This window comes from Branchiostoma floridae, chromosome 7 (genome assembly GCF_000003815.2).
Source record: "Branchiostoma floridae strain S238N-H82 chromosome 7, Bfl_VNyyK, whole genome shotgun sequence".
Classification (NCBI taxonomy): Eukaryota; Metazoa; Chordata; class Leptocardii; order Amphioxiformes; family Branchiostomatidae; genus Branchiostoma; species Branchiostoma floridae.
Window position 1 is genome coordinate 8,176,020 of NC_049985.1, and position 27,410 is coordinate 8,203,429.

The 27,410-nt window shown below is 41.1% G+C and overlaps 1 protein-coding gene across 1 annotated transcript in view; it reads right to left on the reverse strand.

The window, feature by feature from the left end:
- Window positions 1-543: 543 nt before the first annotated feature.
- LOC118418933 (hedgehog-interacting protein-like) overlaps window positions 544-27,410 on the reverse strand; it is a 47,045-nt gene continuing 20,178 nt past the window's right edge. Inside the window, exons 3-15 of the mRNA XM_035825074.1 lie at window positions 17,576-17,771; window positions 11,935-12,428; window positions 11,536-11,702; window positions 10,223-10,427; window positions 9,586-9,737; window positions 9,076-9,249; window positions 8,284-8,525; window positions 5,791-5,926; window positions 5,183-5,325; window positions 4,562-4,643; window positions 2,637-2,785; window positions 2,056-2,205; window positions 544-1,497 (exon numbers count right to left, since the gene is read on the reverse strand). Coding sequence (XP_035680967.1) covers window positions 1,319-1,497; window positions 2,056-2,205; window positions 2,637-2,785; window positions 4,562-4,643; window positions 5,183-5,325; window positions 5,791-5,926; window positions 8,284-8,525; window positions 9,076-9,249; window positions 9,586-9,737; window positions 10,223-10,427; window positions 11,536-11,702; window positions 11,935-12,428; window positions 17,576-17,771 — 2,469 coding nt within the window. The 3' untranslated portion in view covers window positions 544-1,318. The remainder of the gene's footprint in view (window positions 1,498-2,055; window positions 2,206-2,636; window positions 2,786-4,561; window positions 4,644-5,182; window positions 5,326-5,790; window positions 5,927-8,283; window positions 8,526-9,075; window positions 9,250-9,585; window positions 9,738-10,222; window positions 10,428-11,535; window positions 11,703-11,934; window positions 12,429-17,575; window positions 17,772-27,410) is intronic.

Below are 27,410 nucleotides of genomic sequence, written 5' to 3' on the forward strand. Positions count from 1 at the left end.
ACCGTCACCAACATTCCTGCTGCAATATTGTACTTGAAGATGCAGAGTATTAGATAAGTAGAGCAGATATAGAAACACAACACCCCAATAAATATGTAAGCTGCAAAGATATCCATTAACTAGGTACATTCAAGGAACGGGTACAAAATCTAAGGATCATGGCAAATGTATATATCACAGACAATGAGTCATAAACATAGGAAGCACTTTGTTACATCTGTACATGTGCCATAGCAGCTCCAATTATGCTCTATTGCAGCTGAATAGGTATGAAATTTCCTTGCAAAATACTAGTAATAATTAAAAGCAAACAAAAACCATGTCTTCCACAGTACTGAAGATACATGTAACTACAACTAACACTGCCAAAAATAAACCTTTTTCGAAAAAATAACGTCTGAAATTCTCATTCCCCCACCATCATTCACATAAAAGTTATAATTCCCCCTAGCCACCTCCATGATTGCTTATCCATGATTGTTGACGATCGCATATCTTACATTGACTTCAAAGTATCCTTCAGACTCTAACTCGCTTTCTGAGATGCACAAAACAAAAAGCAGAAGTATCCTGTACACTGCTACACAATGCATGCTAATATTTCAGTCGGGCAAAAGAATTGTCCTTGTGTTCTTCCTAACTACATGTATGATTGTGAAAGTTTTTCAAAATTCTCATACATAGATTCTTTCATCATAGTAAGTTGTTGAAAACCTAGATCCAGCTTGATTTTGTTTGTTCTCAGCCTTGGTCAAATTACAAAAAACATGATTTAATAGGCCAATTTGAAACACACAAACTGCTTTTGTCATATGGGGGATTTTGCTCATAAAATGTCTATATCAAATGCGTGCAAATGACATTCCCAGAACCTGTCCAGTGTCACATAGCCTGTGCATTTGTAGGCAAAATTTCTGGATATCATTATACAAGTTCGGTGACAATTCCTCACTAGTGAAAAGTGGGGGAAAAATCCACATTTGTACCTGCCATAAGCAAGTCAGTTCCATAATCGAAAACCTGCTTCTTTGAAGCAAGGAGAATGTTGTTCAATCCAGTCTTTTATTTACGGTCTTGCATGATAAGAAGACAGTATGTGATGATGTGAGCAAAATCCACCTCATGACAAAAACAGTATGTGGTCCAAATTTGTCTCCTGTCTTTCATCAGGTCGATATTCTTGGTTTGTACAATTTGAGAGGACACAGGTTGTACATGACTATATAAACTGTCTGCCATCTGAGAATACCTCTTCACTAACTTCAATAACCCCACTGAAATGTAAACTGTACATTAAAAAAAAATCTGTCTCTTCCCGCTACTTCCCTATGCAGAAGTTCAGACAGTCCTGTCTGGTCTTGAAGTTGTTCTTGTTGCCGCCGCAGCCGCCGTAGACGAACTGCTCACAGTCCTGGGTCACCCTGTCGTAGTGCCAGGCCCAGAACAGAGCCTTACACGGGCCTGTCAATGCAGGCTGGAGACACTCTGGTGGGACGTCTGGAATATAAGAACAATGTAAACCTTTAGTAGTGTTGACTTTAACTCTAACCCTGTTATAGTGCTAGAACATAGCCTTACACAGGCCTGTCACCACATCCTGGAGATACTCTAGTGGGACATCTGGAATATGGAAGCAGTATAAACCTTTAGTAGTGCTAACTTTAACTCTAACCCTGTCATAGTGCCAGGCCCAGAACAGGGCCTTACTCTGACATAGTGCCAGAACAGGGCTTTACTCTGTCATAGTGACAGAACAGGGCCTTACTCTGGAGGGACATCTGGATATAAGAACACCTTTAACCCTGTCATAGTGCCAGAACAGGGCCTTATATGGACCTGTCACCACATCCTGGAGACACTCTAGTGGGACATCTTCAAATAGGAACAATGTAGACCTTTTGATTTAGTAGTCCTAACTTCAACCCTATCATAGTGCCAGGCCCAAAACAGGGCCTTACAATGAATGGGCTCTCTTTAATGAATGGAGAAGTTCACTTTGTTGTAATGTCTATACATAAAACTGAACCTAAAAGAAACGAAAGCACAAATCCCTACCCTTAATGTTGTTCCTTTTGTCGGGGATGACCTTGGGGTCCTCAGGTGTATCCAGTTCGGTACAGGTGTGTCCGGTGAAGCCGATGTCACACAGACACTGGTTGGGCTTCACACAGGTGCCTCCGTTTGCACAGGGAGGGTCACACAGAGCTGCAGGGGAACAATAGAAACACATTGTACTGGGTATAAGGGAACACGGAAAGACTTCGCATTTGTGTACATGTAATCCTGTACAAATCAGACAATCAAGAAAAAACAGCAACTTAGAAATCACAATTGCCTTGTGGTTAAAGTCGTTGACTTGGATTCAAATTCCTAGCAGGTCTCAATGTCTTTCCTTGGGAAAGGCACTTTAAATCTACATGTATCTCCTCACTCAACTGATCTTGTGTTTTAGGAGAGCCACACCTCATACCACAACAATAATTGTAAAGAGTCCCAGACTGTCAATGGACTAAGCTTTAAAGTTTGCTTGTGCAGCTTATACCTTAGTTGTACAAAACTGGTGTAAAAGGAGGTTTATCTGATATGCGAAACAAACAAATAGTACAGCTGGGATGAAGGGGGGAGTGATGACTTACCAATCTTGCAGTTCTCTCCCATGTAGCCATCATGGCAGCAGCAGATGTCGCTAGCCGTGCAGTGTCCGTGGTGACAGTGTTTGGCACAGTGGGACAGGGGAGGGGCCGGCTTCCTCAGCAGCTGCTTACACTCGGGAGGGTCCTCCTTCCTGCAGAAAACATACAAATTACACAGGGAGGTAAGTCAGTGACACAGAAATACAGTCACACAAACACACATTGAGACAAGTCCATGGCACAAACAAACATCGAGATACATGTAAGTCCATGACACAAACACAGCCACACAAACACACATGGACATACGTTCATGCAATAGAAACACAGCCACACAAACACACAGGCAGGTTGGTCCATGAAACAGAAACACTGTCACACAAACACACATGGAAATTTGTCCATGAAATAGGAACACAGTCACACAAACACACATGGAGATATGTCCATGAAATACATTGTTGTAACTGTAGATATACAGCCACACAAACACACATGGTAATAAAATACATGTAACTTCTTACTGATAAGTCATGTTATGTGTGTATTGATGTAATCATGTACCTGCTGCATTTTTATGGATGAAACCCACAAAAAGTAGATGTGAATGTCTAACAAAAGATCACAACTGATTAAAAGAAGAAAAATTTTTCACAGTGATCTTAATGAGATAAGAAAGGTTTCCAGCTCTGCGGCATTGCAAAAAGAAGTAGCAGCGCCCTCATGTCTACATGGTGGGCACCATCAGTTGTTGCCACAGTAAACTAACTACGACGGCACTTACTGTAGGCCAACAACACAGGTAATTGCCTTTTCCCCAAGGTTCTACCTGCCTACCCTACCAAGGACAAATTGCCCTAAGAACTAGCTCAGCAGGGAAGTATGATGAATGCACACCAACAGGCAGAGACACGGATGACTGATGGCCAGGCTTTACAGACTAACCTGTTGAATTCAGGAGCAATCAGTCTACTACCCAGAAACATCTGGATATCAGACCAAGGCAAGGGCAAACCAAACCAGCTTTACAGGAAGGGCTTTTTAAGTATTCTGTATGCACCAAGTGTGTTTCATCCCTTTCTTTAAACAATCCATCACAGCATACATTGGCAAGTCCTTCTATCATGAAAACACCCTCGATTTTTTACAGTTTCTACACCCTTCAACAACAACTGTAAATGCCATTAGTTTGCAGAGTTTCATTTCGCAGCACGTAGAAGATGGAGTGTAGCACTAATAGTAACTGTACAGTTACATATTGTATAGTTATGGAAAGACTGGTTTTAGGTTCACAGTGAAGTGGTCACTGCATAAATCTTCCACACAAAATCGCCTTGAAAATTTCAAGAGCTACAGTACACATATATAAGAATTTGGATCATGTCCTGTATATCATTGAACAGTCTACGCTGTGCCGCCGAAGAAATCAGGATGTTTAAAGCCAAGGCATCCATCATTCCATAATTGCAGTTATTCGTTTTGCAGCCTCTGACAATTCTTTCCCCAGATACTACAGCTAGACTGATCTGCACAAGAGATATACAGTATGTACATGTACAGCAGGGTTGTAGCCAGCACCCATCCTTCCGTCCTTTGACGGAATTTTGAGGCTGGGGACGGAAAAAAATTTTGCCCATTTTTGTGATGGACAAAAATCAATATGTAAAGATATAATAAAACTGTCTCCCTTGTGTAATTTCTCATGAAAACAGATGCTGTTTAACAACTTAATCTACCAGCAAAACTTACATATCAAAATACACGAAATAGCGTTTCAGAGGTTCTAGATGTGTGCTCCCCTGGACCCCCCTAGGAACGGCTTGGGCGCTAAATAGAATTCAAAACTGAAGGGACGGAAAATGATTTCAGGCTGGTCACAACCCTGATGTACAGTATAATGTTTCATTGTGAATACTGATCAGACTGACCTCCTGGGATCCACCAGTTTGTAGATGTGACCGCCCCACTTCTTGGCATGGACGGTCTCACTGGTCAGCAGGTACAGCTCACCTGGAAAACACACGGAAAATATCAGCTGTCTTCAAGGACTTCACAATGTTACATAATGATTAGACTTATAGCTTTGAGACATTTAGGAAATTGTCAACAGAAATTGGTGGCCATATCATGAAGAGGACAAAAGGCTCCTTAAATTGAAAGTAGTTTACTGCCAAATCATAGAGGAATCACTTCAAGGTGCAGCATACATGTACATTTGTACAGGTATATAGGGAGTTCTTACAATCAGGACTGTAATAGTATAAGACATACACATGTAATGGAACTGTATTTTGTTCCTAATTTTGTGTCACTTTCTGACCCCAGTATTGCACAAATCAGTACTAAGAGTCTAATACACTAATCAGATCATCTTTAATCTGTATCTTGCTCTGACTGAACGTCAGTAATCTGATGAAGGTCAACGAGATTGACTAAAAATTCATGGCGAGAATTTCCCTTGTGTTGGCTCAAAGCTTAGACCTGTTCAACTATGGATTCTACCAACACAGATGAGTCCTCAATTGAAAATGAAGTGTTGATGTTCCCACCTGACTCATCCCTGCCGAAGGACAGCAGGCTGCCCTGTACACTCCCCTGCAGGTCTCCTGTACACACTCCCTCTCCTCCCAGACACAGGTCACCCTCCTCCCACGTCACAGTCTCAGGATCTTCCTCAAGGAACTTCAGCTTCCTACAGACATGGACCACAAGGAAATGGTCAATAAGGGCATCTCTATCATTTCTATCACTAGTTAAAAGTATGTTATGGAAGCTGAAAGTTTTTGAAAAAGTCTTGTGTTTAATCTGGTTCAATGTGTCTCACTATGTTACATTGATGAATGTCAGATGTCAGGTGATAAGATACACATTACAAAGATTATTCAAACTACTGATAAGTGTTATAAAAGTCTACAAAACATATCCAGGTACCTGAGTTACTTATAAATTGCATAAAGTCTGTGTTACTTCTACTAATGTGTCATCAAAACTGCAAAATGAGAAAACATTTTCATCATTGATATGACCATGAGAACAAGCACATGTTGTAAACTAAACACATTCTATCAGAGAGCTAGATTACCTCCCTTTTCACACTCTTGCCTGACATTTGACGTCTACTGAGGATATCATACAGTTTTCCATCACGATAACTCACCCAAATTCGTAACTGTGTTCACCAAAGATGTACTTCCCATAGAGCCTAGGTGCCTGGCATCCCCGGTACACAAACCCACCAATCACAGCACTGTTGGCTCCCGCCGGGTACTCATAGATTGGAGTCACGTCTTGGGCTGTCAGAAACAAAACAAATATTGTACTCAGATAAAATGGATTCACATCAAGAGCTTTCAGAAACAAAACAGTTCCAAAATGGCAAACAGGAGTGGACAACCCCAAATTGTACACAAAAACATTTACAAAATGCTGCAACAAATATTGTAAGAAAATGGTAATTTCTTGTACTGACAGATGAGTGGTGACTGGCATCCTGAGCTGTCAAGTTCAAAAACAAACTGTTCTTGAGTACATTTCAACAGATAATTCTGTACAGGCACATTCAAGCATTGTTTGTTTTATAAGAAAGAAGCATGATTGATATGCCATCTTTCAGCTACAAATGGAATATGCAAAACAGATCCACCAATCATATTACAGTATTACTGTTCAAGGACATTTTCATAAACATGTACGTGCTCTGAAGAAAGTCCCATCTGCTCCTCTTACATGATTGTAGTTTTTCTCTATTATGTAGCATAAATAATGCATCAGTAAAAGTTGTACAGATGAAACAAGAGTTTAATAGTCTCACCACTGTGAAATATTTAAAGTTTCCTTTGTGTCTTGTTTAATTCTACATTGTAGCTAATTTATTATGCAAATAAGGTTTTGGTTAACCTTTGTTCAGTGATCACTTCCTGTTACTCTAATAGTAAACATGACTAGCTTATGGAAAATACACATTCACAGACCGACCAAAAACAACAACTCCCAGTGAATAAGTAGCCTCTTCCACTGACCCCATGACCTGGACTGCCATGTCTGATTAATGACTGGTTTTGCCACCTCTGTACTTCCTGCCACTCTGGCAAGTCTAACTTTTACAGTCATCTTCACATACTCACTTCCTGTTACTTTGCTAACAGTGCATCCAAATGACTATGGATACACACCAATATAATCAAATGGACAGACTGAATATAAGGACTCAAAAATGATGTCTACCTATTACCTTACAGTGTTACTATTCAAGGACACTTCCAGTAAAATTGGGGTTTGTTCAAACATGTTCCAAGAAAAGACGATGCCTACAACATGTACACATTTGAATAATGAGAAATGACAAGTTGTGATTTTATGAGGTAATAAAAACACTGCATATTTCCCACGAGGCGTGTTTCCCCAGCGGAAGACTATGTGCATTAGCTGTTCCCATTTCCTTTAAACAGGGAAGTAAATGAGCCAATGGCTGCCACCCCACCCGTTCGTGCCATTCTGTTGGGCAATACTCCATGAAACAGCGACCCCTGTGTGAGTCCTTTATGCGAGGCCGTGCCTGTGTGACCAGGCGTGACTGCGTTACGACCTGCACACGTGCAGAAATGACTCTCCCTGCAGTCCCCGCCACGCCTCGCAGTAATCCAGGAAATGCATGGCTTGCCAACTACAAATTGGATTCTGGACTTTCCCATCCACGTTTTGTACCTCGTTTGTCTCTCTGCTGGATTTACATGAAGTTCAATGTCACAGACACTCCTCGGTTGCAACTCTGAATGTCATTTGACCATCTGTATAGCATAGGCTCAGAGCGTAGGGGTAGGTTTGCATTCTGTTGGCGGTACTACATACTGATAGCTTTCTGAATGCCATATGTCAGAATAAGGTAGATACATTGCAGGATCCAAAACTCTTACAATTAAGTTTGGTATTTGAGTATTGCACTGTCTCTAATTAACGATCACAGATAACTACCACTAAATGTCAAGTAAGAAGGATTGCCGGAACATTTGACGACCCAAATGTTTTCTGGTGTGCTTTAATAAATCATCCTCTTCATCTTATTTCTAAAAGGCAACTTGAGATTGGATTAAGACACCACAAAACAGTTTTACATTGAACTTGGCTATGTCATAGTCTTAAGTAATGCAATGTATGAGTCTCCTACCAGACAACTCTGCCTACTAGTGACAAGTTCAGGTTCAAAGTGTGGGTAATTTGTCTCGGTTTACTCAGGGATTAGACCGGGGATGTCGGTTTGGTTTTCCGACTCCATCACTTTTGACGGCGCTGGGATTTTGTGTGCTCAACTATCAGACATTCTGGAGACGTGAAATAAAGTGCAGCAGCTGTGTAATTTGTTTAGAGAACACCCAGGGATGTTTAAGAGGCAAGGGAGGGGAACGCTCCTGCAGTGTTTGCATAGGATCAATGTCAGCACTCATGCTGTATATATGTAGTGCTCTAGCATACAACATTGGTGCCATCTTGAGTTATACATAGGCTTCTGACATAGGACTAATGTGGATTCTGGTTTCCATCTGGCCATTTTCTCTACCATACATCCAGCAAACATATATCCAGCCTGTAGTACATATGAATTACATATTACAAGGAAGTTACCACATGATTTTTTGGTTCAGATGAAACTCACCATGGTCCATTCCACGGTTAACAAGATAGATTTTCTCGGTATCTTTCTTGTTATTCGCAGCGTCTCCACAGATGATCCTCTCCATGTCGAAGGTGCATCGCCAGGGGTTGTCGAACCCGAAGGCGAAGACCTCCCAGGGCATGTAGGTGGAGTTGTAGAAGGGGTTGTCTCCGGGGATGGCGTACAGGCTCTGGCAGTAGTCTGTATCCAGGTCTATCCTCAGGATGGACCCCAGGAAATCACTGCAACAGGAAACCAGTCACACGATTGGAACACTCGGATTCATCGTATGATACACAGTTACACTGAAATCCCACCCAGTACTAGACAACTATGAGCTTTGTAAGTTCTTACAATAAAATATTTCCATCCATAGCTATAATTGGTACTATTGTTACCTGTATCTGTGTACACACGATAGTTGGGCACCCATGGCTGTGTGTGCTGAACAGCCAAGCCAATTAATAGATAATTCTGTATAGCCATAATAACCACCTTTTAGAGTGACACACCAGCTTTGCAGGCACAAGAGCAGCTGCTTAAAATACACTAAGTGACCTGTCACACTGTTACGCATCTACCTGCAGGCATTGTTTAAATCTATCTGTTACAAATGACAATCCACTCCTGTACTTGGTTGCAATGAGTTCAACTCTTTTCAGGAAAAATGAACTTTTGAACACTTCAATCCTGTACAATACACAACACCTAAAGTTTACATGATGTGTCTATTAGTATTACATGTACATGTATATAATAGTATAATTGGTATGTTTTTAACTTGCTACCAACCTGAGTCCATCATAGTTCTCCTCATCCTCTTCACTGATGCCCCCGTTGCCCAGGAACAGGTAGAGGAATCCATCCTTCCCAAACAGGAGCTGCCCACTCAGGCTGTAGGGGTTGGGCCATGGGATCTCCAGGATGATACGCTCGGTGGTGGGGTCCAGGCGATTGGGGTTACGTCTGAGATGGTTAAGAAACAACAGTACTAGTATCTTGAAGCTGACCCATTTGCAGTAATTGTATGGCTGGATTTCACTGACTTCCTCAGACAAAAGCATACAACCTTCATCTGTTTCAGTACAAAAATATCTGTTGTATTGACAGTTCTAAGTTCTTCAAATTGCATCTTCAAATGCATACTCCTCTGGACTTCAAAGACATGACTGAAAGATAACCTTATACATGTATATAAAGTATAGATTTACAAGCCATTGGTTTCTGTTAATGTTGTGTCTCCATTTATGGTCCTGAAAAAATCTCCTTTTTTTTCCTTCTGGCTTGTGAAATATTACAAACCTTGTGACAGTGAACTCGGTGATCCTCATGACGTGGTCCCGCGGGGTGTCGTCCCAGCTGCCCTTGTCCACGCTGTAGGACATGTACACCTTCCCGTTGTACTTGAACTCTGGGTGGAACGCCATACTGAGGAGGCCCCGCTCATCACCCATCTAAGTACACAACACATCACAACAATAAATTATTTAATTCAAACATCGGCAGAGGACAATGGGACATCTGAAACATCAGACACAGAAATTCTTCAATTTTCCCAAATTTCGTTGTTCTGTTGTCAATGTCAATGACAGCATTTGACAACTTTTAGAACAACATAGGTCTGTTCTTCAGAAGTCATACACTCATTAAGAAACTACTTTTCAAGCAAAACTCAAAAAGAAAGCCTGTCATACATTCAGGACCTTCCAACACTCCCTAACACTCTCTAATTCCATCCAAGCAGAATGTGACTACCAATTTTCGACATTCAGTTGGCTGGAGCAGACAACATTTTAAGACCAATTGTCAACCTCACCAACCACAGGAAATCTTTTTCACAACTATATAACTCCTAACCATGGTTAGCTATGTGTTGCAGGGGCTTAAGCAGCCAACAACATCATTTATTCAGTCAAACTTAGACGAATGAGGAACTCACTTTACTCCCAGACAGGACTTCCTGCTCAATGTTGATGAACGGCTCCTTCTGTATCCTGCCGTCTGGGGTCATGACCTTGACCACGCCCGCCTGCTGCACGATGAACAGTCTGTGGGTGTGGTCGATGCTGGGGATGGCCGCTACAGGGTTCCTCAGACCGCTCGCTACCTCCTTCACACACAGGCAGTCGGACATTGGCTTATTGCTGAAGAACAGAGAACTAAGTCAGTAATCAGGGTAGTAAAACAACACACCAGGGTTCCTCAGGCAGCTCGCTACCTCCTTCACACACAGGCAGTCGGACACTGGCTTATTGCTGAAGAACAGAGAGCTAAGTCAGTAATCAGGGTAGTAAAACAACACACCAGGGTTCCTCAGGCCGCTCGCTACCTCCTTCACACACAGGCAGTCGGACATTGGCTTATTGCTGAAGAACAGAGAACAGAGTCTGTAATCAGGGTAGTAAAACAACACACCAGGGTTCCTCAGGCAGCTCGCTACCTCCTTCACACACAGGCAGTCGGACATTGGCTTATTGCTGAAGAACAGAGAACAGAGTCTGTAATCAGGGTAGTAAAACAACACACCAGGGTTCCTCAGGCCGCTCGCTACCTCCTTCACACACAGGCAGTCGGACATTGGCTTATTGCTGAAGAACAGAGAACAGAGTCTGTAATCAGGGTAGTAAAACAACACACCAGGGTTCCTCAGGCAGCTCGCTACCTCCTTCACACACAGGCAGTCGGACACTGGCTTATTGCTATTACAAAAAAAAGGGAAGAAACTTAGTAATGAACTGCAGGGCATTAAAACTGCGCTATAAAAAGAAAACTTATTCAGCATAGTTTTCCTACTGACACATCCCCATTTAGTATCTCTGCTCTGCAGCCTTAAACAGGGCAAAGTGAACTTTTTTCCGACTGCTATCCCAACCAAAAATGCCAAAGAAATCATTCAAAAAGCAGAAAACTGACTCTGTCATCACGGTAGTAAAACAACAGCATTCATCATGAGTCAACCAGGCAATATCTTGTGTCAATCTACATTTATGTCTTGTTAGCAAGAGAGGTTTCTTTGTTCCTGGAATCTAAAATGGCATAACACATCTCCTTGACACACTGAATGAGAAGTTTGGCTGCCAATCAGTTTTGCTTTCGGGGTTTCACAGCAGGGAGGAGTTTCAAAATGGCTAGGAGTAATGTTACAAAATTTGGAGAGTTGGTCTAATACGTAACCATCAAATATGTAAATCAGGTGAATATCAAATAGTGTTTGTGCCTATTTTACCCCTTGGCACAGCATACTGTTCTCACCTCAGCACATCTGGCTTTTCCTTCACAATTTCCTTCTTGACTCCAGGTTCAAACACGTCATCAGTCCAGTCAGCATTGGGCAGGTCCATGTCATCTGGGACATCAAAGAACTCCGTCCCTCCTGCACCTCCAAACTTCTCCTGTGGGGGCAGCTTCTTAGCTTTCATCTGGGGAAAATAGCACAGATCAGTGCCGATCGTCCTAACTCTATAAAATGTTTGTTGAAAGGATTCTAATACTAGTATCTGTAAAATGAAGTATTCTTAAAGATTGAATATATTGCAAGGCAAAATTGGCCATGATTCAATTCTGCAGACCAAAAACTAACAAAACACAACAACTGAGAGTTTGTTTTCTTTCATACTTATACATGTAGTTAAGTCCAATCATCAGAAATACCTTGGGTGGGTCTGTTTTCTTGACTTTCCTGTCCTGTGGCATTGGGAACTCCATCGGCTTCAGCTGCTGGAACTGTTTAGCTGCCAACACCTCGGCCAGGTTTACACTGTCCTTGGTTTCTGTCTCTTCTCGCTCCTTCACCGCCATGTCCACCGGTCCGTCAGGAACCGGTTTTGTGTATTCTTTCTCCGCTGTTGGCTTCTTCTCTGGCTCCTCTACTGACCAGTCAAACTTGTTCTTCTCTACAGACTCGGCAGAGTCCACCTCCTCGGATGTGTACTTGGAGTATTTTTCCCACTCCTCCGGTGTGAAGTCTTTCCTGGCCTTGACCTTGCTGTGCTGAGACATGACCACGGTGGGAGGGCGCTGGTAGCTGGGTTTCTTGTCGGTGCCCTTGGGGTGGAGGTGGTGAGAGTGGTTGGGGAAACATGGCGTGCCTTTTGGAGCCGAGTTGGTGGCACAGAACTGGTCGATGTTCATGTCATCAAACAGACCTAGGAATAAATAAAAAGACAACTTTGTCATCATCTTTATAGTGTTCAAATTAGATCAACCTTTAATTGGTCTTATATCACAAGAAAATTGTCATCAGGTTGTTACAAATGTCTCATTACAGACTACCACAGAAAATATCACAGCTGTAACCATATAATCTAGTTGGCAATCCAAACATCAATGCAGCGAGGGAAGAGTTATCCTTTTCATCTAACACGATAACCTGCTGTGGTCTGCTCTTCAAAGATTTCATTATCTGATGGCAGCAATATGGTGGGACCGACTGATCTGCCTTTTGTGTCCCATACATAAACGTCAATCAAATGATTCCGCTAATCCCCGTACATTATGGGATTTTCAGCTCCAGCTAAAGTAATGAGAATGTGCAGGAAAGAGAATCAGTTGATACTAATGGGATTTGTACTTCTAAGGCATCTGTGCAGGGAAATATCTATAGGATTAGACAGTGGGAAAGCAGGGGGATTTGCATGTCTAAATCAACCAGGCTTCAAAGCAGCCCCAGCGGAATTCAGATGTGTCGGGGTGAGGCGCGGCACTGGTAATGGAAGTGCCTCAACGGCTTTGTGTCACTGCACACAAGAGAAGCGGTCCTTTGAATACTAATCAAGATAGACCCTTTCCAACTCCTCACTAACAAAAAACATGAAAGGTTACCTCGAAAGAATGGTCTTAGGATACATGGAAATTTAAAGTTTTGAAAGTAGGCAGGTATTAGTTACACGTACAATCCACTTAAAGAGAAAGTTCTTGGTAAAGGAATGGGAAAACATTGAAGCTGACAGAAATGCCTACAGAGTAGAGTTCAAAAGGGAATCTACAAGTTTCAAGATAGCTTTAAGAAAAGCAGGAAAGCTTCTCATGGCCATCCTTCAGCAGGATGTGTAGGATTGGACTACACAGCAATGTGAGAGCCTGCAGACGAGGACAACCTTCCCATTGATCTTCGGAAGCGGAGAAACATCCAATAACAGAGGCAGTTCTGACCTTGGTGCTGAATAACAGGCTGTTTTCCATGTCACACCGGCATATCTCACAGGCCAGATTATCTATTCAACTTCTTTGGATGGAACATGTTTTGTCATTTAGGCTTTGTATCTCTAAAGGTAACCTGATCCGTGAAACCTTAGTGAATAATTTTGGTTAAAGGCTGCCGTACTTGCTTCTCGCTCAAGGAGAAACAACCTGGTCTTTCATGTATAACCATTCCCCTGAAGTGTCCATTTCTCATTGATTTCCTGTGGATAGACTTGTCAGCTTGTGTTCCCAGCAGGGGGCCTGCGATACATCAGCAGACTTTCCCATGCCATCTCCTATTGATCCTGTCAAGGCCAAGGCTTGTGCTGCCCAGTTGATGGCTCACCCCCGGTGTACTGTGATTTCACACATCATTAAGTCCAATTGTTTCATTTTGTGGACTTCCCAAGGCCAGAAGCAGGAGGGAGAAGACAAGTGGCAAGTTCAACCGTCTGCTTGGATAGGCTGCCACTATTCTGCGCAATGTGCATCGTATATACAGAAGCATGAATTAAGATGCCCTCAGTTAAAGTCTATCATGATAGTATTGATACTTTCATAGTGATGAGACCTTTATAGCTTATTGGGAGCAAGCTATCCCCAGACCTAGTTGATAGTCACCCACACCGGACAGTACACATACTAAGTAAGTATAGTGTAACAAATAGTATACTTTTTATAGTCCATTACAAAAAGCCTTTTCTTTCATCTCTACCATCTGTGTCATTTCATGTTGTTTGAAAATTAAGAACTGACAAAAGATTTGCTGCCTCTATCAGCTGAGACACCTTTCCATTTACTGTTAGGGTAATGTATTGTTTGTACATTGTATTTATCCTTTGGATAAGGTTTCATGCTGAGTTTATTTTGTGATGTGTCAGGTGCACAATTATTCCCTGTAATTGTAACCAGTATTCCCTGCCTGGTGCTCAACATTGTCTTGTATTGTTACAACTCAAATAGCTAAAGTAAGCTGAGAGCTTATTTACTGTGCTATTTGCCTTTAAGTCACAATTAAAGAACTCCAACTGTGCTTCCCATTACCATTTATAATCAGCAACTGGTTAGTTCAACTGCTTTTTTCTAACATGCATTATTATTAAGTGTCAGCAAATTAGACTTTATGGGCATGAAGGTGCAATTTGATATTAGCAGATTTACTCGATCAATGTTGTATGAGCAAACAAATCAGTCCACATTCTTGTGTCCCTGAGTTACTGTAAGTGCCTTTAAGCTTCTGATAATTAATTCCACGGTAAGAAGTAAATGGAGTGTGTACAGTGGTTTTAAGTTCAGGATAGCACTTAAGATACATACTGAACAGTCATGGAACCCCTGGTTTTAAATCTGCAGTGAAGCGGCCACCACAAAAATGTGAATATTAAACATTGCAGAAATTACAGTCAAGAATCACAGTAACACCAGAAAAATATAATGAGCAAATCAATCACTCTCTGTACAAAATAACAAGAAACACAGATCACTTTTATGTGCTCAACCATCTTTAAACTTCATCATGCTTTAAAATGATGGATCACTAATTACTAGTTACACTACATGCATTGCACATTATCATAAGTATTTCATGATGGCTTGCATACATTTTTCACAGGCAAACGATACATTGATTTAGTGCTGAAAACAAAACTTAAAGAAATGAAAATGATTCTATAGTTTTTTAGGCCCAAAGGAGGAAGTAGGAAGTGCAACAATAGGCAGTGGTTGTGAAATGATGATAATTGCACTATAGGACCTGCTAGAACCCAATATGTACCACCTGAGTGGCCATGTGGATATGACAGATGATTATTACCAACATGTACATTAGCCTGATTGGGGGATTCATCTTCATTTGGTGCCGGTGACAACAACATCGCCGAAGGTCGTTGGAACTACAGGTGGAATAACGATCCGGTATCGGAAAACCATCTGTACATGAGGGTGAGCCATTTGGCACCTGTGGGTTCACCTTAGTGATGTTGGTTGAATGTGGAGACCCCACCAGGAGTGAGAGATAGATTTCTCATTGAGCTGTGGGAGATATGGATATTCCCACATGCTACACAAATGGGAGCAACTGCTTTAAGATGTGGTAGATGGATAGAAACATATATTCCAGCATGCAGTATACCAATGGCAGTAACTACTTTAGGGTGATGCCTTATCTCTTATACATTGCTCGAGTCAGGGCAATCTAAATATGTGGGACATGTGGATAGCAACAGAAATTCCCACATGCAGCACAAATGGCAGCACATGCTTTAGGGTGATATCTCTCATACTCTGCTCAAGGCGGCCAAAATGGGAGACATAGATAGAAACAGAAATTCCCGCATGATACACGAATGGAAGCACCTGTTTTATCTCTCACGCTCTGCTCAAGGTAACCTAAAGATGTGGGAGACATAGATAGAAACAGATATTTCCGCATGCAGTATGAATTGGCAGCACTCGCTTTGGGGTGATGTCTTATCAGTCATACTCTGCTAAAGAATACCTAAAGCCGAGAGAGACATGGATAGAATCAGCCATTCCCACATACTACACAAATGGAAACACATTCTTTATGGTGATGTTTCATCTCTCATACTCTCCTCAAGGCAACCTTAATATGGATAGAAACAGATATTCCTGCATGCAGTATGAATGGCAGCACCTGCTTTGGGGTGATGTCTTATCAGTCACACTCTGCTAAAGGCTACCTAAAGCTGGGGAAGATGTGGACAGAATCTACCATTCACACATGCTAAACAAATGGCAGCACCTATACTTTAGGCTGATGCCGCATCAGTCACACTCTGCTAGAGGAAGCCTAAAGATATGTGAGATATGCAAACATCCCTTCTCATATGCTACATGAATAGCAGCACCTGCTTCATCCTAATGTCACAACTGCCACAATCTGCTAGAGGCTACCAATTTTACAAGAATCCAAGGGGGTACACTCTTTTGAACTATTACTTGTGCCGATTGCAAGCTTTAAAACCATGTATGTTTAAGATTCTTAACAATTTTCTGTTTAATATTCATTCCAGCTCCTCATTCATTTGTACCATTCAGTACCAAACGTAACTTTAGCCAAATTGGTTATCGAGCATGACAATTTCTTGAAGACATTATGGCACCATGCCATACATAATACATCAGCTGAACACAAAGCAGCGAGAGACCTCCCGCCGGTCCCAAGACAGCTATCTCCATTAGCAAACTGTTCCCGGCCTCGGATACCGGATAGAAGTGTCAGTATGTGTCTTTGACTGGCAGTTTGTTTGATGAATAGTCTTTCCTTATAGGGCAATATCACTGGCAAAGAGGGAAACAAGTTGTCACGAGAAGTTATGAACATCTGATATCAATTCCCACATCAAATCTGTATGTATCTCCAGTCTGTATCCAGATGACAAAAAGTGCAGACAGCATGTCTTGGTACCATCTGATTTCATCGGCACCACCTGATTTGATCTAAATGAGGCCTTCACAGATCTGTGTAACAAGCATGGAATGACTGAGTGCTGTTTAAGACAAAAAAAATCATCCCCAGACATCTGTTTCTACATGCATACAACATAGCCCAAACTTACAGCTAATAGCATTAGTTGATTTTCATCTGTCCTTGGTGCTGATTTCTCGGCTGTGCTGCCATTGCACATCAATTAGAACTTTCATTGGCTTCAGCCAACTTTTTGAGTCTGGAAATGGTGAAAGCACGTAATCCTTGCTCAGAAAAACCGACTACAGAAGTTGCACCAGAGACTGGATGGTGGGTATGGTAACACCAGCGATAGTGCCGGTGCCCGTCAGGGCTGTTGCTCCAGCCAGGCTCTGTTGCCACAAATTTGTCCTGGTGAGTGCCAGATACTGATTGGCTACCTCTTGGCATTCTGTTCAGGGTAGGTCATGACATCTTTTTTTGCCGGGTCCCAGGTTGACTTTAACTCTGAGTTCTAAAAAATCCGGAGCCTGGCCGTGCCCAAATATAGACCAGTAACCACTCTCACGGTAAGGACTCCAACGGGGACACGCCCGAAAGTGCTGATAAACCCCTTTTCTAACTGTGACCAAAGAATACGACAATATATTTTCCATAGAGACATAACTAGAACTGCCATACCTCTGATAGACCCCTGACAAGCCTCGTAGAACTGGTAGCAGAAGTCGGAGCACATGATGGGCAGTGTGCGGCTGCGCTGGTCGGGGTTGAGGGTGTCGCCGGCATTGAAGAGGTACCAGGACACTGGTGAACACCGCGCACATTGCAGCTTCCCCAGCATGTGGGCACACTCCGTGCTTGCAACATTCGTCAGGAGCTGGGAATGAACAGAAACAACTGTCAGTCGGCATAAAAATGAGACAAAGTTTACCTTGCTGTGAATATCGTCTGGAACTAACCCATTATTTCCAAATTTATTTACACAAGTCTAAAAGAGAAACTTTTAGAGGTTCAACAAAATACTGGACATACTTGGAACTTGTTTCTTGGATTCGTTACTAAATACCCTACAAAGCTGTCCCCCTGCCAGTAACTACAATGTATATAATGTATGTAAGCCATATGAAACACTACTAGTATTTCAATGTTCCACTTATCAGTGAAATGTTGTGAACTGTGTTGCAACCTTAGATGTAAGTTTATGACGGTGATCACCTATACGTTATAACACAAATTGTCAGGGGCCTTTGCACTTCACACATTACTCCTGAAAGATGTCATTAAGTCATAGGTGATAGATTAGTATATTGTTCCTGCAGGCATTAAGCATCTCTGTGCCTGCCATATGCCCCAGTGCTACCTTCCCTTTGTGACTGACAGTGGTGCTGTAACTTCTTCCAAACTGCTTCCACACACCCTCATCAATATTTCAGGACACACCGTGCCACAGTAGATGAAAGAAGCGCAACCCTTCCTGCCCTGTTGCCCACAGAAATATTAGAAGTGCTCCCTGCACACATGAAAGCACCACTTCGGGTTGGGTCAGGGCGAGGTGCTGCGCAAATGACTTTAATCATCTCAGACCCATTCCCCCGGTGAGCTACCATCCACAATCGATGTCCATCTGCCGGGATCTGCAAGTCTTCCCCACCCAAGAGTAATGGAGGGAAGCTCAAGAGATGCGAAGAGCTGCCATTATGGGAGTAATCTTGCCTGTGCAACAGTTCCCAGAGATAAAGGACAGTAGAGTGGTACCAAGGTAGAGGCAGCTTGCCTTATCAGTTCTGACAGAAGGACAGTAGGGAGCCGGTGCACTTCACTGATAAGTGCTCCTTGAATGCCATGTTTAAATTGTGCTTTCTCAAATGGGTAATAAGTCACCGCTTTACCAACAAGGCATGCCACTTTGCATTAAGCCATTGCCTGGATAGTCTTAAAAACATGGTTAGGCGCAATGTATTCTCAACCTCATTTATCCTAGCTATTGAGCTTTAAAATCTACATGACATATTTGCATGTTGAGTGTCTGTATTGTAATTTGAAGTCGCTTCACTTTTACAATTCATGAGTAAGGTGTATTTTGAGACCTAGCATACAAGGTTCACACCTTCGAATTCATATTAAAAAGGAAAAGGTAAAGGTAGTCCCATAGCCTTTTCAAGGCCGTACTGGTGCAGCAGGTTGCTATCAGGTGTATCCAGGGCTTGTTATTGTATGAGTCAATGCCTTTCCTTTCACCTATTCCTCCCAAACCAAAGTCAGGTACATGTATCTCTCTTTACACTGGATGGAGTGAGGAGAGCTGTAAAGTACCTTTCCCTACAGCACAGCATCGGTGAGATGTCAGAGGGTTCAAACTCAGGACCTCTATGCTCTAGGTCCAACACGCTTAACCAATACGCCAACCTTAACATTAATCAGTTTGTATACAACTAAATACCGTAGGACAATCTATAGACAGATAACATTAGCTGGCAATTCACATAACTTGCAAATTTCTGGAACTTGCTTTCATAACCCTTTACTGTTAATGCGAGCACAGTCACAACACAGAACATGTATACTGTAAATGCATTTAAGTTTGCGGGGTTTTAATTTTGAGGTAGCAGAAAAAAGGACTGTTCGTGATGGTTTTAAGTTCACCATAGCGCCATGCACTGTAGTTTCTTATGACCATGGAAAAATTTTTGCGGTGGTTTTTAAGTTCACGGTAAATTTGCAAAGCGAAAACCGCAAACATAAAATCACTGCAAAAATTTCTGCCTTTACAGCAGTCAAACTCTTTATTACTGACATCAATCACTGCACCTCAGATAGCCACCTATGCTGCTGTACTTATGAAATATGTAGCTCACAGTTGTGTAGATATTAAATCGGGTACATGAACAATGTGCAGTTGAGCTAACACCATTTCTCATGCTTGGCAGCAACCCTCCTGACTTGAAGCTATTCATGACAAACCTGCAACATTTACACAAGCATGCCTGGAGGAGGCACTGCTAATAAAACGACACCGCTGCAGACACCCACACCTGATGCTTATCGGAGCAAAGTGGAGTAATAATTCTCTGTAAAGGCATAGCTACTTTCAACAAATCTTTTCCCTTGGCTACCCTGATGTGAAAGCTCATCATACTGCTTTGGTAAATCTAGGTTAAAGCTGGCTTCCATAGCACATAGGGATTATGGGCTGTGTTTTGTGTTTAGCTGTAACAGTCAATAAATCAAGCTTGAGCTTCAGGCTTACTATACTAATGAATCCTGGGCATAGAATTAGATGGTATCAGTGCTTTACCGTAGGCTGAACGTAATGCTATATGAAAAGAATTATACTACATCTTTTCAAAGAGCCCACCAGACTAAGGAATGGATTAGCTTACCATGAAAATTTGTATATTTTCTCCAATTATAAATCACTCGCAGTACTGGCAGTTTTCAAACTTGCCAAAGTCACACAGTATACTGTTAATGCAGAAACTTTTGCAGTAGTTTAATGGTCGTGTTTTTTGCGATGGTCGCTTTACCGTGAACTTAAAACCACCGCGAACATTTTTCCATGGCAATAAGAGACTTAATTGATTTATTTAAGTGCATGGTGCTACCACAAACTTATAACCACACTTTTTCCCGCTACTGCGAAATTAAATCCCCACGAACTAAAATGCATTTACAGTAACAACACGAGAGGTTCACTTTGAAAAGTATGGCCGTCCTTGACTAACCTTCTGCAAAAATGATGTTCCCATTGAGGACTGCAGTTGTTGAACCGGTGAGTTACTAACAGTGTCACATCTGTTATAGCACACCCCGGAGACACGCGCACAAGACTTGATCAATGCCTCATTTACCATGATATTAAACACTGTCACCTCACACTGTTAAGGTTAATCTGGTTGTTTAAAACCCTGTGGTAAATTTTCCTGATGAACAACGACACAGCACACTCTGTCTAGCATGACAATTGGTCGGTGACACATAGCTGTACCATAGTGAAACCAGAACACACTATTAACATCTCCAATGGGGGGTGGTTCTTTCTTAGCTGAGCATAGCAGAACAATTTTGTGAAGTGTTCAAGTTTCAACTTCAACCAAGGTAGAGCCAAGCCAGTCTCTTTGATACATCATATTGTCTTTTTTCACCTGTAAATCTACCTCTTTAAATGCTTTCATTTTAAGTGAAAGTTTACATTTTAAACAAAATCTCTGAGATGTATTATAATTATGTCTTTTTGTATTCTTGTGTACAACTTACAAGTGTAAAGAAAGTCCATTCTTTTGCAAAGAACTAGGTAAAACTAGTATATCATCAGGCAATGCCAATCTTAAAGAAGGTTTTGCATGTTTTATGGAGGCCAGTCATCACACCCCATTTTTCTCCAAGCAAATAGCCCTTATGAATTTATATTGAATCAATGGCCCAAGTCAACTAGAAACAGAGAGGGCAAATGGAGTTGGGATCTTTTTATCATGGGTGTATTGATAAAGTGCAAGAACTAGAGTTCTACAATCTCATATCTCATGTCAAATGATGTTAACCATAGTGTAAATGGTTGTCATTGATTATGCAAATTAGGTTCCAATATGGTGTATAAATTATATCTTCTCTAACTGGATAACAAAACAAAATCAAAACCACAGGTAGTCAACAACACAATACACTAAACCAAAAAAATTCCACTGCAGTAACATGGAAGCCACACACACAAATACCCTCCAGCAAGTCTGCACATTGCCAGATACATCTGGGAACTTTGCCAAAGTTACATTTCCAAGTAAGCATGATGAACACTACCCTTAGATGTACCTTTTCCCTTTAGCTATCTGTAGTCGTTACAACTTCATAATGAACTTCGTTCTAATCAACATAGGACATAGAACATGTCGTTTCCCTCTATGTAAATACATTGTCAGTAAAAGTCACAGTGTCACAGGGAGTCAGTGAACTTAAATGAACATCTGAAGATAGTGTTCATCATGCTGGGTGTGTAAATGTAACTTGGGCAAAGTTCCCAGATCTATCTGTCAATGTGCAGACTTGCATTTAACTGCATTTGCCTGGAGGGTGGGTGAAAATGTAGGTACAAAAACATATAAACAGCCTACAGATTTATCATACCTTTCAAGCTGAAAACAGATATAATCTAGCTATTTTTCCTCATATGATCAAAGACCATAAAATTTTTACATTGCTACAGTATTGTGATTTAAGAACGTGTATGGGAAATTTGGTACTGTATTCATGCTGAAACATTACTTCACTTTATGGCACAATGGGTAAGTTTTGGTCCTCTGTCTCTGTCATTGGACTCTTGTTCTACTACAAGGTTGGCTGGTTCCAATCATCCCTATGCAATAATTTCACAATATTGTAAAATGCAGCAGGTGGAAATGATGTAACTGTTGACAATGAAGCATACATGGTATTGTTCCTCTGATATGTATATGCTCAACCACACATGTCCAACTCATTATTGCACAATGCTGAAATGTGAAATTTGGGAAATACAAACCTAATAATATTTGGAGGCTGAAAGTAAAGGTAATTTCAAACGAGTTAAGCTAATAAACCCAATGAACGAATGAGCTAACGGGAACCCATTCTCATGACAGAGAAGACAGGTGCAATGTACAGTATTTACATGTTCGCTATTCCAGGGAAATTCCCCGACCTGTTTTCGACAAGCACAATGAACAAACCGTGGCTTAACATCTCAACATCTTGGTTGAACAACACAGCCGTGGTCTGAACTCAAGACTTTTTGGTCAAGAGGCGAAGTCTCTTAACCCACTGGACTACGCACAACGCGCCCTATTTGGATATGATCCATACTCACTGGATGCAAAGAATGCTATCGCTGAATTCTAGAAGACAGTACATTTATCTAACAGCAGTAAAGATTTCCATAACTGTTCCAACATTCAGACCATGCTGACAAGTCTTAAATCAAAGCCTACCACACAGTATGAGCGCTCGTGGTGCATGCCAAATGGTTCCCACTTCTCCCCCAAGTTGTCAATGAAGCGTTACTGATTCACTCCCCCGCTGGCTATCAAAATATAGGATTTCATCGGCTTCAAACTTAAAAGTAGTCGGTCTTAAGGAATTAGATGTTGTCACTGGCCATTTGTCTTTGAGGGAAGCAGGAATCGGTCCTTCAGCACATTTACAACACACTGCACACAAAATCAATAGCCAACACGCACTTAATAACTTTCCCTTTCAATATACAGAATGGCTGTTTCTCCTAAGAGTCATTTTGTGTCCTTGACTGAACTTGTCGAGCAACAAACGTAGTTTTAGGGAGCGCCATGTGGCAAGATGAGCAGCACAAGGACTATTTCAAGTCCTCTCTTCACCGAGTCTCTACATCACAGATTATGCCTTGGATAAAGTAGCTGGCAACATTGTAACAACCGATACCATGAAAAAAAAGGATTTCTGCACATATATGGAGGTAGAAACTGGAAGTCAGAAACATAACGGTCTGTCAAAAACGGTTCACTTCAAACCTCTCTAGTCCTATGAAGGAAATCTATATTGGTCTATTGTCAATCATCCTTTGCAACTTGATATTTCAGAAATCATAGATATTGCTTGCTGATCTACAATAGTTCAGTTATTAAAATGTTATTGAATGCACTCCAGCTAGTCATGGGTCTCCTGTAAAATTTTACTGTACGGTACCGATATGATATCTAAAGCTAACCTGAAGAGGGGCTGCCAAACTTCCCAGTCTGTAATCTACCTTTGTCTCTTTGATTAATTACCATTTTAGGTGACTATCGTTTGAGTCTAGAATAAAGGTTGGGCTTAACACTGTGCGATACAATGATTAAAACCAGTGATCATCTACAGAAGCTGAATATTTCATCATCAAATCATATTTATTTTCCAGTGTCCTACTTATTAAGGAGAAATCCAAACATCCTTCCCAACCACAGCATCCAATATTCAACCCTAACCCAATGACTACATTTGGGACACTATCAGGCAGCTGGTTCCATTTTGTCCCTTCCTGGCCCATTTGTGATATTGATCGTTAAAACTTCTTCAGTCCCACTCTGATCAAAGTCTAATGGACAAAATTGGTTTTCTGAGAATTCGGCTGACAACAGAAGCTTACTCAGTTACTGGCCTGAACTATCATATCATTAGTATTCAACTTGGATGCAGCAGACTTATGGAAAGCTACCTTTTCTGAGTGATTAGTATTAAATCGAACCCACATTTTCTTCAGAAAAGTTTAAAAAACTACACAGCTTAAATTTGCAGTCTATACATGTGACTTCTTCAAACATTTGAAACCCAGATGGAGAATGTACAACAGTCATAACTCATAATCATGTACATATAGATATAGTATACAAACTTGCCACTTCAGGTATATCAGGCACAAAGTATGACTGTAATCTTTTAGTTTTAACTGTGTCAAAGATGATTCATGGTGACATGCTAATATTACCCAGCATACAATGACATTACCTAATAAGGTAGTATTGACCCTCCTGCAATAAAACATCACTCCTATGTAACATTATTATTACACCTTTATTGCAGTTAGCTTTCCTTTCATTTTCAAGACTGTGCAATCAAAATTGAAAATGGGAACCTTAGCAGCTGAATACATACATGACATGTATCACCTAGTGGCAATGTAGCAAAAAGTTATCGAATACAAAAACAAGGGCTACAAGGCCAGGGTCATTTCACAGGTGGAGATGAATTGGTTAGAACACACAAGATTTATGGCTGGAGGAAGTGGCTTTATTGCAACTGTAGGGTACAGGTTGTTGTGTCATCAATTATGGTGTCTGCAGGGTGAAATCGTTTCTTCAGAAAGTATGCATGCAAACACTACTCTCCAAGCAGAGGTTAGGCTCCGGTTGTTTTTTTAGTCGTTTAAGAGAACGCCCGATAAAAACGACTAAAAAACGTTTTTTTAAAAAGGGCCAGAGCCTAACCTCTGCTTGGAGAGTATGCAAACACTACTTAATAATGACCTGAGAAATCTGCTTCAAAATTTGCTGTTGTCCTTACTCTATACACTATATCATATATATTGTGGGCAGGACTTAACTATGTAATCAGTTATAACTAATTGTTGAGTTTACAGAATATTCACACCAAAACAATAATCTACTTCCACAACAATATAGAGCACATCTAAGTCTAACATATTCCACCCATATCATTTTATGTAACACATTGCACAAGATCTTATCACAATGTTGCTATGCACGATAAGGCTTATGATGAATATGAAGGCTCAAAGGCATTTTCATCACAAACCTTTCACAACCAAGATAAACAAACCATCAATTCATCCAAGCACTCCCTAATCCCGATGCTGAAACCTGGTGGTGCAGATGAAATTAATGCTTAGTGTGGCCAACCTTTAGACTATTTTCTTTTATGTAAAATTTCCACACATCCTAACTCAGAAAGGGAATCCAACAGAGGACACAGCTAATGGCATTTCACACCCAGTGCCAGAATAAAGCCAGTCTTGTCAGCAGTTTTAACACTGGTGCCATGGAGTCTTCTTTCAACTTGAAGACACTTTTTCAGATATCGTTCTTGGGGAGAACAAAATTCACATTCCAGGGGCTGGCTGTCTAAAGCGCAAGAGACGCAAATAAAATTTTGTTCTTTCCTTCCTTCATTCATTCAATCATGAATTTATTCATTCATATCCAAGTCATCATCATCATCATTGGTCAATTGCAGTGCTCTAGTACTTGCTTGAAGCATTATAGGAAGCAAACTATCCTTAATAAGAGATATGTAGAGTCCAGTAGTCAAAATTCAATCACAAAATATCACAATCAAAATGTTTATGGTAATGAACAATTTGTATTGTTTTGTTACAATTTGAATAAAGAATGAACAACTGAGGATAATCAGGGTTAGATTGAGCAACGATATAGCGGTCCTTGGTTTGAGTTGACTACAATTCTCTCAATTGGAACATAAAGCCAAAGGGTCAACTTCAGAATATTATTAGGGAGGGCTTCAATTTGCCTGTGGTTTCAATTGAATTACTTGAGTTTGTTTGAAGAGATATAGAGTAAGGATTTTGTCTTGCGTGCTGTAATTTGATTCAAAGTAGATTTAACCATTCGCAATTACGAATTGGACCTGTGTACATGAAAATGGAATCTTGTGAGAGGAAAGTTTAGAAATGGAAGTAAGCCAACATTTAGAACTTTTGATAGCCAGGCAACATTCATATTACAAGTAACAAATTTGGAGTTAACTTTAATTCAGGCTTACCAGCAATGTACAAGGGAAGCATGACAACTAACGGCTGGAACATTTGTATGCTGGAACTGTCTATCTAACTTTAGAGGAAAGCACCACATAAACCCAGCTGGGCCCTTTTCTATCTCCATGCATGAAGAGAATGCTATAGATAGTGTGGTTATACAGAATGTGGATCCCAGCTTCAGGCAAAGCCACATTCAGCCTTTTGGATAGGTCTGCTGCCATAAAGCTGATGGCTGGGCAGTCGTCCAAGGAAAGTGTTTGGATTTACTGTGTAGTAGCATAAATATTTGGCCAAGGATGTGCCCGTAGTACCAGTGATTTATAATAGCTGTAACAATGCTCATGGTTTCATCTGGCTAATGCCTTCGGAGAAAAATTTATTGATTTGTGCAACTGGCAACTGGCTAAAACTACAAATGGCTCCATTATATTTATGACAAAAGAATCAGAAAAAACAGACATGTCTGTTCACTTTAAAGGTGAAATTTGCCAGAAACAAGAGGTGGTTCTTAGCTCTGATTTGTTTCAGACAAAAGAAGGTTTCTATCTAGATTAATACAGCTCTATACAATAACATATGGATCGTAGAACAATTGCAAACATTGCGATGTTCAGGAGAGTTAAGTGTTCACCTTCTATTCTGTGGGCTGAGGGTACTGTAATCTCCAAGTAGATCTTGAGGTGGCATAAGATAGCATCATATTCATAAGCTGGGGAATGAAACTCCTTTGCCAGCTAAACTCCTTCCCCAGCTTATGATGCTATCTTATGCCACCACAAGATCTGCTTGAAGATTAGGTTGTGGGTTTGACTACCTGTACCAACAGTATGGCGCATACGACTGTAGATCTTAGCCTCCATAGCAGGCTTTCTGGGGCCTTTTTTTGGCTCATAATACACTTTTGCTGGCCGTTTCTATTTGTACTCGGTCGCTGATTGCTGGCGTTTTCTGATTGGCATCCTCTGAGAGCAAAAATGTTTTATGAGCCAAAAAAGGGCCCCTGAAAGCCTGCTATGGAGGCTATGATCGTCTGTACTAGTCCTTGTAGCAGTGATGTCCCACAGCCAAGCATAGTCTTTGACAGCAAGGACATTTTGAATCCGAAGTACTTTCGATACACAGCTTCATGATCTGCCTAACATCTGAATACGTTACGAACCACAGCTATTCAATGTCAATTATTATTATCATTTCTGCAAGTCCTAGCATAAATGACTGTTCTGACTCATGCTTTATCGGAGTGTG